At 42.5% G+C, this 12,516-nt stretch overlaps 1 protein-coding gene across 2 annotated transcripts in view; it reads left to right on the forward strand.

Annotated features, from left to right (window-relative positions):
* AOAH (acyloxyacyl hydrolase) overlaps positions 1-12,516 on the forward strand; it is a 224,956-nt gene that overhangs the window by 197,262 nt on the left and 15,178 nt on the right. For both annotated transcript variants that reach the window (XM_077119693.1, XM_077119705.1), the window contains exons 17-19: positions 2,883-2,941; positions 3,033-3,092; positions 4,418-4,514. In XM_077119693.1, coding sequence (XP_076975808.1) covers positions 2,883-2,941; positions 3,033-3,092; positions 4,418-4,514 — 216 coding nt within the window. The remainder of the gene's footprint in view (positions 1-2,882; positions 2,942-3,032; positions 3,093-4,417; positions 4,515-12,516) is intronic.

Raw genomic sequence — 12,516 nt, forward strand, 5'->3', positions numbered from 1 at the left:
GCATTAAATAAATGCCAAAGACTCTGCCCTAAAGAACTTATGAATCACTTAGATACAAGCTGCTGCTATAGCCAGCTTGGGGAGAACATGCCCTTCAATCCTCAGAGAGGGGTAGGAGGCATCCGCTGGACCAGCCTCTGGCATCCCTCTCAACACACTCACACATATACACACATACACACTCCCATACCTCCCACACCATACAGCCCCTCAAGCCTCAGGATCAATAGTTCCTTGGTCTCTGATAGGTCCCAGCACCTCCTTCTTCCTCCCTCTGGGGATTCTTGACCAGCTCTCTTAATCTGATTGGCCTTCTGACTAGAGAGTCAATACAAGAGTCTCCTTACATGTATGATGCAGGTAAGATTTATCTTTCTACCAGGGCTCCCCGATATTGCAAAAAAAGGACCATTAAATGGGCTTAGAGTTTCTGTTTGAGGTGGCGAAAAGATTTGATAAATGGATGCTGGTGATGGGAGCACCATATTGTGAATGTAATTATACCACTGAACTATACCACCAAAAGTGATTAAATGGGAAATTTTGAGTTGTATATATGTAACTAAATAAGACGTTTAAAAAAAAGATGAATAAAGTAACAGGGATGAAAGATAATGCCAGATAGAAAGAGAGAATGACCAACTGACAGTGCCAAAACCAGGGAAAAAAACATAAATACATTTCCCTCTCCCTTTCTTTAAACCATAAACCCATCATGAACCCTCCTCACCGACCTTCCAGTGAGCAGCCTGAGTGACCCCCATTTCTAAAAGACAGAAATGTCAGAAGGGGTGCCAACTCAGAAGACCTTTCCCTCTCGTCTTCTAACTGCATCTACCATGCCTGAATTACATACTGTAGACCTAGCTCCTCGCACTAAGGATTTCCCCTTTATCAAGCAGTCCAGCTGGAACTGGTGCCAGAATAGCTCCAGGACCTCTATCTCCCAGCACCAGATAGAGGTATTGGGAAAGTGTCTAGAAGGTGTGCTGGGACCTCAGCAATAGGACAGCAGAAAAAGCAGGAAGAAGGAAGTCAGGATAGAGAAGGGATATAGCTGGGCTTAACCCCCAAGTAGGAGCCAGAAGTTGAGTTCACTATATACAAGGAGCAAGACAAACTCCTGTCCTCTCAAGGTTAATCTCAATATCACAGCTTAGTGGGAGAGGGAGGCACAGGAGTGTTACTTGCAGACAGGTGTGCAGTTCTACCTCTCCCCAGGCTGAAGAGACCTCAGCTGCTACACAGAGTGATGAGAGAGAGGCCACCCCTCAGAGAGAAGGGACAGGTCAGGACCCCAGCTAAGCTACCTCAGGTTTATTACCAATCCCAACAAAGAAACCAGACGGCAGACAGGCACTGACAGAGAAACCTAACAGAGGATGAGAGGAGGGAAGGCTGTAGATCACCCACCCACCTCAGTCCCACCAGGTGCAGCGCTTGAAATAGCCAAGTCATTCGGGCACAGCCCATGGGATCAAAGGGCAGGGAATGCGGGATGAAGGCTATCATTCACTGCAGCTGGGCTGAGCTGAGACAGGCAAGGTCACACAGGAAGGGGCCAGATTACAAGCCAAAAGATAGAGGGAAAGATGCCTCGGTATGCAAAGCAAGGCTCCGTGTTCGTACCATAAAATGAAAATAAGGACAGAAGCTAGTGGCTTGGGATGCATCTAAAATATGAAGATGCAGAAGCCCTTGCAGAATGGAGAAGGCCCTGGTGTGTCACTTGACTTTAATGGTGGTAAAAAGCCTGTGGTTTTCCAGTGTGGGATTCACTCACCTACACAGAGAGATAATACATTTTTCCTCTATGACAAGAAAATTGAATCTATCTTTCAGTCTAACTGATCTGAGTATAAGTGAAAAATGAGGCTGTGTTCCATCACCTTCAATCTTTCTCTTTGCTCCGAGATAGGTCCTATTATTTTCCTTTATTTTCTTAAGAGCATGAGAAGTGTTAATGGATATGGCACGATTCATTTACCCCTGAGATTTGGGGAGCCTGTATTTTGTGTCTCAGCCACAGCATGACTTGAATTGTCTCTGGGGGTAGGTATGCCAAGGGAGGGGAGGTAGGGCCAAGTATTCGGAGAGAGAAGAAATAATCCCATAGGTTCTGTGTTTACCATTGTTTGGGAAAGTTCTGGCTGAACCTGCATATGGTGCTTATTGCCTTTATTCATAGGTACCTTTTTAACCTGCACCAAAAAATAAGGGTAGAGCATATCCTCTAATAGGACTCAAATAAGATACCCATTGGGCAACCTGAATCCAGTGTCATGAAAGATACTCCCAAGGGCTCCCCAAGCATTCCTCGGAGGCCTTCAGCTCACTAAGCTGGAGGACACTGTGTGATCAGACCTGCAGGCCCTCAGAACGCCCTGCCCGGTCCTCTGCTTGGAGTAAGTGGGTCAGATCTGAGTGTTTTATGAACTTGGAGAGAGGAATTTGGTCAGCCCCCACCTTGAATGCTCTCTGTGCCCCACGGGAACTTGGCATTTCATATTATTAATGGGAGAAAACCATTGTCCTTCAGAGTCCTTTGCCGGAGGCAGGCTGGCCCATGATGAGCCCTCCCTTTCCCTAGAGTCCAAGTGAGGGCAAGTCCTTCCAGTCCTGCTTGAGCTCATGTCAAAAGCTCCAGGTGGGAGTGAACTCTTCAGCGCCCCACCCCAACTCTGGGTCTCAATTCCTAGGGGTCTCAGAACGCAGGAAAGCCCATGAACCTAAGCACCCAGGCATTCTTCCAATGCAGTGCAGGATCCAGGGCAGGTGCCCCTGCAAGTGCCCACCTTCTACAAGGGAGGCAGGGCCATCCACAAGTGTCTTTAATCGGTGGCTATATTTGAGTGCACACAACAGTCCTTTCTGTTTTCCAGGCCAGCTAAATAAAGATGTGACCTATGCACAGTTCTACTCCTTCCTGAGCTGCCTCCAGGTGAGCACGAGCTCTGATTTGTTCAAAGGCCCCATTTCCTGTCATCTGTTGCTTTTCCTCTTTAATCAAAGTGGTATTTTCATGCTCTCAGGTCAGCCCCTGCCATGGCTGGATGTCTTCCAACAAGACGCTCCGGATGCTCACTTCAGAGGTGCGACTGTCACGGGCCTTTTGATACCATCTTTGATCATTCTCTGGCTGTGTTTGCTGCAGTGTTTCACTGGGGATGGGATTCTGGCAGGGCTCTGGGCTCCATGCTGGTGAATGCATCAATCTGCTGGAGGGCTGGAGGAGCCAAAAGAATGCGCTGTGTTGTCTCTCTCCCTCTGCCTCACTGGGTGTCTCCAAAGCTCTGAAACATAGTGTGTGTCCCTCTCATACATGCACATGCATTTGCAGAATGCATTTGCACACACACTCCACACATATACTCAACTTTTAAAGCTGGTCCTAGGCATATTTTTAGAGGTGGAGAGAAATGAGTGAGGTTAAGCCCTATGGCCAGAGCTCTCCCAAAATAAAGGAGGACCAGATGCCCCAGACCTCACTCTCCTCTCTAAGGAATCCATTGCTCTCTCTTCTCTGAGGGAATCCATTGTTCAAGCAAAATGGCCGTGCACACCTTGTACCAATGGTGAATGATCTCTTCGTAATAACACTCATTATTTTTCTAACTGCAAAATAAATATGTTTCAGTTTAAAATAAAACTTAAAGAACACAAAAAGGAATAAGAAAAATCACACAACATCCCACTATCCAAAGTTAATATGTGTATATTTCCTTCTGACATCATTTTCATAGATAGATGCATTTGTTCTTTGCCTACATGGTAGCAGTAGATACATACTTAATTTAAAAAGTATTCCCTCACATCATAATTTTGTCATCATCTAGTGTCTACCGCATATGAGTATACCATGATGTTTTTCATCCCTTGGATTAGACAATTAAGTTGTTTCCAATTTTTCACTATGATGAATAGCATTGTGGTGAACCTTTGTACATATAAAGGTGTATATCTTTGTGTACATCTCTATTCCCTTAAGATCAGTTCCTAGAGAAAAAAATTACTGGGGCAAAGTGTATGCCCCCTCTTTAAGGATTTGATCCCTATTGCCAAATTGCTCTCTGAAAAGGTTAAACCAATGGACATTCTAGTTCCCCACTCCATTGCCAACATTGGGCATTATCACAGCTGTTCATCTTTTCTTTGCCAATCCCATGGGAGGATAGTGGTGTCTTATTACTTTAATTTGCACTTATTTGGTTCCTGATGAATTTTAACATTTTTCATCTGCTCATTGGCCATCTGTACATGAATAGAATTTAATGTTCCGAACAGCTCTCTGCTGAAGACTTACAAAAAGGAAAATGGACCGGGGGTGGGGAGGATCGATTTCTTTGTTCTGCATGAATTGTCTCGCTAAAGTCAAGCCTGGGTTTCATGGAATTCTGCCTATTTCTCTCATATTCAGAGAGCAGAACAACTCTCCAATACACTGAGAAAAATTGCCACCAGTGAGAAATTTACGAACTTCAATCTTTTCTACATGGATTTTGCCTTCCAAGAAAGTAAGTTGCTTGTTCTCAGTATTGACAGAAGACAAAAGCAGCAGCTACAGTTTAGAGCCTACCTGGACAGCAGTTTAGAAACAAGCAGTAGATTGGGTAGGTCTGTCTTGTCCATTCTGATACTGTTGTAGCACTGAATATTGAAAAACAGATAAGTGTGAGACTCTTTCTGAGGTTGTGGAGGCTGAGCTTCACCTCCTTCCTTCACCATCATCTTAGAATTCCCGAAACAACAGAGCTACAAACTAGCTGGAGAGAACTTTAGGCTGTGAGTCGACAAACTAATGGAATTGCCTACCTTTTCCTGCCAATTTAGTGAATGTCCTGCTTATTATTATGGACTAAAGATGAGTGTGGGCGGATAAGGTGGTACCTCTTAAAATGGGCACTGAATGATCTAGGAGGCTTGATAACAATGTAGATTCCCCATACAATATAAACCTAATGAAAATCTCTGCAGAGGGACCTGAGAATTTGTCTGTGGCAAGGTAGCCCACCCATGTCCCAGCTTTCTGAGAACATTACTAAGTTTCTGTCTTTGTTTGCGAGGACTGCTATGGCAGATACCACACACTGGTTGGTTTAACAACAGAATTTATTGTCGCACAGTTTTGAAGGCTAGAAGTTCCAAAATCAAGGTGTCGGCAAGGCAGTGCTTTCTCCCCAAAGTCTGTAGTGTTCTGATTCTGACTTGCTGCAATCCTTGAATCCTTGGAGCTCCTTGGCTGGCATCTCTGCCTCCCTTTGGCGTCGCAATCTCTCTCTAACATTATTTCTGCTCTTCTGGTTTCTGATGACCTCTGGCTTCTGCCTATGGTTTTCTCTGACTTCTTGGTTCTCTATCTTCTGGCTTCTCTCATAAGGCCCTGAGTAATACTGATTAGGGCCCTCTCTGATTCAGTTTGGCCACACCTGTATAGGATTTTAGAAGATCTTATTCACAAATGAGTCCATACCTTAACTGATAATACTTCTTCAAATGGTTCTCCTTACAATGGGTCCACACTTCCAGGAACGTAGATTAAGAACCTGTCTTTGGTTGGAGTACATGAGTCAATCTCCTGCAGGTTTTTTTCTAGCATTCTGTCCAAACACGGGGTCCTTAATGAGTGATCACACAAAAACAGGCATGTTTACTGGAGCTACTGATTTATCCTTTTTATCTTGACTCTAAAAAATTATTATTTACCAACCTTCATTCTTCCAGACTCATTTTGATTCCTAAGCAATTTTTGCAAAAGAGCAAAGTCCCTTGTTGATTGACTGCCAACCGAGATGATGCTAATGAAATGCTTTACAGCGTATGCTGTCATGGGATGGATGATTTCTCGTCCAGAGTTTATCATCTCCACCTCCCCACCACCAACCCCCCGGCCCAGGCATCTGGATGGAGCAGATGGCCATCATGAATTATCAAATATTACGTTAGCTGACATGTTTTGCATTGCAAGCTCTAGTACTTCAATCCTGAACATCTTTCCAACAAGACTTATTTCCCTTAACTAGATTTCTTGCCTGGGTGATACACATTTCTCTTATGGGGAGAAACATTTTGATAAATAACCTCTCATTAGAATGCAGAGTTAAAGACACATTAATGAATTCCTGATGTAAACAAATGTGCCACCAAGTGATCTTTGATCATCAACCTTGAATATAGATAAGGTTATTAAAAATATAATATCTAACATTCACATGGGGCTTTTTTATTTTCCAATGTGGTCTCTAGCTCTGTCACTTATTATCTTTGGGACTGGAAGCAATTCCCTGAATATCTCTATACTGCCCTTCCAGTTTTGGAAAGGGGATACCATTTCTATGTAACAAATCTTTGTGGTTATTATATGAAATCATGTTTATTACCTTTTTTTTTTACATGGGCAGGCACTGGGAATTGAACCCAGGTCTCCAGCATGGCAGGTGAGAACTCTGCCTGCTGAGCCACCCTGAAATCATGTTTAATCCTCCTGAATGCTGTGCCTGGTACATAGCAGGGAGCTGATGAACCGTACCTGTCCCTCAAACCCTTGCTATCCATTCTGTGGTCCAGAACCTGCACCCTCAGCCTCAGCCTCAACTGAGAGCTAGTTAAAATGCAGGCCTCCCCAGACTTACCTAATTAGAATCTGCATTTAACACAATCTTTAGGTGATCCAAACACAGACTAAAGTTTTAAAAATAAGGCCCCATAAACTTCCAAGATGGAGAGTTTGGTCAGTTAGTCATTAGGTTTTGACTGACTTCAACAAGCTACCAGGAGCAATGCAGGTGCAGGGAATATAATTGTCAACAGAACAGATTCAGTCCTTATCTTTATGGGGGATGAAGAGACAAGAGCTTTAACCTTGACCCATTGCTGGTCAGCACGGCACTAGTGACCTAACATGCTTGGAAGCAGGGCCTCATCAGTCCTTTCTTGTCTAGAGAGCAACAATGAATTCAATAAAAGGGCACGAAGTTCAGTTAAACTGAACTGAACACCTATGTCAACATGGCAGCAATCACATTACTGAGACACCTTCAAGTATTTCTCCTAGTTTGACAATCCTCATCAACAGTTCTAAGAATTTTCTAATTTCCTGACATTTGTTAAAAATAAATTTAATGATATGGTTTTCTTACAGGGTCTTCTTCTCCTCTCTGTGTGAAGTTAGTGAATATTCCACGAGGGAAGACACACAGATGTGGTGGGAGGGAGAGATGGAGGCAAAGGAAATGGTGCCCTTAGATCTCCCCACAGGAACATCTGACACAGAATCATACCTTTAACTTCTAGGTGCCACCATGGCTTCTTCTGAACAAACTAGAATCCTTTTCTTGTTTTTGAGGTATAGTTAAGGTCTTGACTGATACCCAAAGTTAAGTATAAGTTTGCCAAAAGAATTTTTAACTTGAAATTTGAGCATTTTCTAAGGACAGCAGAGGGGTCATCAACTCCCAGATCTAATCGCCCCAATGCCTGAGCAGCCTGAATCAAGAGACTCATCATCCTGGAAATCTGGTCAACCTCATGGTCAGTACAATATGCCATTACAGAAAAAGCCCAGAATTTATAAACAGATAGAGCTGTGTTCTTAACCCAACTCAGACACAGAATCTTCTAGCAATTTAAATGAACAAATTTGCAACATAAACAAATAAATTTAACAAATTTTTTAAATAAACATTAAATAAACTACACAGCCTTTGTAAAGTAGCAATAACTAAACCAGAGGGTTTATGTATGGGTTAAGTGAGACCAAGCTTGTAAAACACTTAGAACAGTGTTTGGCACATAGTAAAAACTCAATAACTATTAGCTAGTGTATTAGTTTGTTAATGATGCCAGAAAGCAATATACTAGGAATGGAACAGTTTTTAAAAAAGGATATTTAATAAGTTACAGTATTAAGGTCATGAAGATGTTCAAACTGAGGCTCCACAAGAGGTTACCTTCACTCAAGAAAGGCTGATGCCATCTGGAACACCTCTGTCAGCTGGGAAGGCAAGTGGCTGGCATCTGCTGGTCCCTTGCTCCTGGGCTCCATTGCTTTTAGCCTCTGTTCCCTGTGGTTTTCTCTCTAAGCATCTGTGGCCATCTCTTCACTTAGCTTCTCTAGAATACAACTCTGGGTTCTGGCTTGCTTAGCATCTCATGGGAAGGCACATGGTGACATCTGCTGGGCTCTGCCCATGTTTAGACACCTGCTATCGGCACTCAAAGCATCTCCAAACATCCGTGTCTCTGTTAACTCTGAAGCAACTGCTCCCCAAGCATCTGCATCTCCAAACATCTGTGTCTGCATCTACATCTGAGGTTTCTCCAAAACGTTTCCTCTTTTAAAGGACTCTGGTAAACTAATTGAGATCCACCCTGAATCGGTGTAGTCACATCTTCATCTAATCAAAAGGCCATTCCCACCATTGGACATGCCATATCTCCATGGAGATAATCTAATCAAAACGGTTCCACCCTTGGGCAGGCCACGGTGGCTCAGCAGGCAGAGTTTTCACCTACCATGCTGGAGACCTGGGTTCGATTCCCGGTGCTTGCCCATGCAAAAATAAATAAATAAATAAATTCATAGTGGGCCATGGTGGCTCAGTGGCAGAGTTCTTGCCTGCCATGCCAGAGACCCGGGTTCAATTCTCGGAGCCTGCCCATGCAAAAGAAAAAAAAAGAAAAAAAAAAAGCTTTCCACCTTAACAATATTGAATCATGATCAAAGGACATGGCTTTTTTGGGGTACACAACATTTTCAAACCAGCATAGCTAGCGTCTTCCCACCATCACCATCAGCAGTGTATGTAAAGCACCTACTATATTCTTCCAAATCCTGTAACAGATGAATGAAAATTCCTTATTCTTTTTCAAAGTTGAACCTACTTCCTATCACCAGTCATGTCTGTGAATCATTTTAAGTTCCTTAGGGAAAGATATGGTATTAATTCATCTCTTTATCATTACTGTGTCCTTTTAACAGAAAGAAAAAACAGTGTTGAGCAATTTATTAAACATACAGTCTTAATAGTCACATAAACATCTCTCTTCTCATTTCAGTACTATATCTGCACTGACTATTGAATCCCTTTTCAAGATACTGAAATTTACAATTTCACAGCCTAGTGGCAGAACAAATGGCAGATGAATATCTCTGACACTTCAGGATAGACACTAGCCTATATGTTCTCAGCTCTGTCAGCCTCTGTCCAGCAAGGAAAGATGATTGCTCATCTCCAAAGGCTCTTTTTGTCTCTTGCTGACTCATATGCCAACTGGTTATGAAATAAACTGAAGTAGCAATTTTTCCTCCCTTCAGGAAATGCCAGCTTGTGCAGGTGATGTTCTTTTCTTCCTCTGTTCCACACCTCTCAGGAAGAGGAAGGAAAATGCCACTTGGTTGACAAGGCCAATTTTATGTGGACATTTAAAATATTCCACCAGCTGCCCTCAGCTTCCAAGACAGCTCAATTGTAATACACCTGGTTCTTTGTTCCATCTGAGTATATGTTTGTAAAAATACCCAATGACTTCATGGTGCTGACCAGAGAGCACACATTTTCTTGAAATATCTGCTTATGTTTCTGTTCATCAAAGAGCTGCCAAGTGCTTTATTTGTATTCTTCCAAGATTTTATTGCAGCTCTAAAAAAAAATTAGTCACTAAAAATGTCTTTGACTTTCCAGATGAAAAAAAAAAGTTACAAATCCCAAGAGATTATTCATAACCATTCAAGAAGTTTAAATCAGATCTTCAGACTAACAAGTAGGAATTCATTTAGTGATTTCGAATTATGATCCCGAATGGTAAGGAAGCTGACCATCTTAACATCTGTGCTGGTTTGAAAGTACTGTATGTCCCCGAAAAGCCATGTTTTAATGCTGATTCAGTGTTGGTGGGGAATAAGAAACTTTTTATTAGATTATCTCCATTGGGATGTGCCATGGCCAATTGTGGGTGTGGCCTTTTAATTAGATGATATATGACTCCACCTATTCAAGGGTGGGTCTTGATTAGTTTACTGGAGTCCTTTAAAGGAAGAAACATTTTGGAGAAAGCTCAGAAACCATAGAGACGAGAGCTGATGTAGATGCTTGGAGAACAGTTGCTTCAGAGCTGACCAAGATACAGATATTTAGAGGTGCTTGGAGCCCGGGAGATGTTGCCGTGTGCCTTCCCATGAAGTGTTAAGCAACCAGAACCTGGAGAGAGCCAAAGGAAGCCAAGAGATGGAAATCCAGGCTCAGATAGGCAAAGTGAGGAACACCTAGAGGACAGAGGCTGAAAGCAACGGAGCCCAGGAACAAAGGACCAGTAGATGCCAGTCACATGCCTTCCCAGCTGACAAAGCTGTTCCAGATGGCATCAGGCTTTTCTGAGTGAAGGTAACCTCTTGCTGATGCCTTAGTTTGAATATTAGTTAGGCACTAGAACTATAAATTTGTAACTTATTAAATTCCCTTTTTAAAAGCCATTCCATTTCTGGTATATTGCATTCTGGCAGCTTAGCAAACTAATATACCATTCTACCCTTGATTTAAACTTCCCACTCTAAAATCAGTCAAGGAAGAACTAGAGACCACTGTCTTATATTGCATGTATCTTGAGAATGAGAAAGCAAAATTTCAACCTGAGATAAATAAAATAGGGTCACACTGTCTAGCACTAGTTATCATTCAAATAAAACTTTGAACTCTTGCCTGTAAAGCTGCTGACGCTACCTTTAAGTTTTACATTCCTGATGTCTACATATGGTCAATGAGCCTCCATATGTAAACTGGACATATGTAGGTTGCACTCCCTTGCAGTGGCCTACCAATGTGAGGAAGAAGTGAATAGTTGCAGGGAGCAGTCTACCCTATCAGGGAGGAATATGTTATGGCTGACATTGTTTAGAATTGCTGGAGTGGGTGATAATCAAAAGTGAACCTCTCCCACTATCCCTACCCTAGAAGATACACCTGCTCCCTTGCAAGTTTTGGCAAGTAAATATCTCTTCTCTTTTCTTTATGCTTTTGATCCTGAGTTTTCCTTTCACAATCCCCACAGTCAGGGGATTACCCAAACCTCCAAGGGGGAGAGAATTGAATGACCATCCCTTCTCATTTTGATGGAAGTCTTTCATTCTGATTGAACTATGGTCATATTTTCCGTAAGATATAATATCTATCACCACCTCTCCCTTTCTCTAAAGGCCATAATTTTTAATTTGGTAGTCAGTACCTCTCATAAAATTCGACTCAAAATGGAAATAACCTAGAATAACTTTAAGCCTTGGTGCCACACTAGCAGAAACTCATCTATAAGCAAATCTGGCCTTTTAAATCAGGATCCTAGTAAGTATTTCTCTTATGGAACATGATCTTGACTTAAACTGTTCTCCTTAATAGGCTCAAAATTTCTTCCCACTCTGGATTTTTCAGATTTGCTGATCACAGAAATTCTTTCTGGGTTTTCTCTTGGCCATTGAAGGCACAGGTTCAGACTCAGCTTGCCACTCAACCTTCTCTGTTAATATGGAGAGCCATCAAGTATTGTCAGGGGCTTCCTGCCCATACTGGATCAGAGGATACCTGGGGGTCTGGCTTGGCGTATATCTGCTTATACATTAGGTCTTTGCCTTCTATCTTATTCATCCAATTCATCTTAACTTTCCACCTAGCTCTTTCTGAGTCTTTGATTAGGCTCAGTTCCAATTGGCCTGGTCCTGTTAGCATTACCTGGGCATTCCTTAGAGCTGTATTAGAATTTTCTTTCATTATTTAATTTTCTGTCTTTCATTATGTTTTTATCATCTATATAACATAAAATGAAAGAGAGAAGTGAGGAAAATGATGAAAAGTTCATGGAGAGCTTTTGTGAAATTAAGGAGCATGGCTAGAATGGAAGGGCTGTCCCCTCCACAGTTGAGGAGGTGGATATGGAGGCTGATCCTTTCCCCGTCATTGTTGATTTTGGTATTGGAGACTCCTGTGGGAATGAAAGATAGAGATGAGGCAAATACCAGGGAACAATAAAGAGCACTGAGGGGGCTCAATGGTGGGTGGCATACGCTTTGCAATTCCAGAAACCCTTCCAAATATCTAGTTCTCAATAGAAGGTAATTTTTAGAAGTTCAGATTGGAGGTGGCTCAGATTAAGACTTATCAAAAAGTTAGAATATAAGAAGCAGGACCCAAAATGGAGGAGGAAACTGATCGGTTGCCTCCAAGGCAAACAGGAAAATGAAAACTCTGAAACAACCCAGGTGAATAGCAGGGCAGATGAGCCAGGCTTAGGAGGGGAGGGACTGACATGGCAATTATGGAGCAAGTATGGCCCCAGTGAGGACAGTCTGGAAAGCCAGAGCTGCAAAGTGTCAGGTCCAGAAGGAAAGGTGAAGCAGCCAGAATTGAATCTGAAGCAGAAGTTCTGTCTCCAAGGTCATGCCTGAAAAAAAAAAAAAACAGGCAGGACAGACCTGGCAAACTGAAGATGGGTCCAGGCAAGCTTCCAGAGGCACTGTGTTTCACAGGGCATACC

Source organism: Tamandua tetradactyla, chromosome 1 (genome assembly GCF_023851605.1).
Source record: "Tamandua tetradactyla isolate mTamTet1 chromosome 1, mTamTet1.pri, whole genome shotgun sequence".
NCBI lineage: Eukaryota > Metazoa > Chordata > Mammalia > Pilosa > Myrmecophagidae > Tamandua > Tamandua tetradactyla.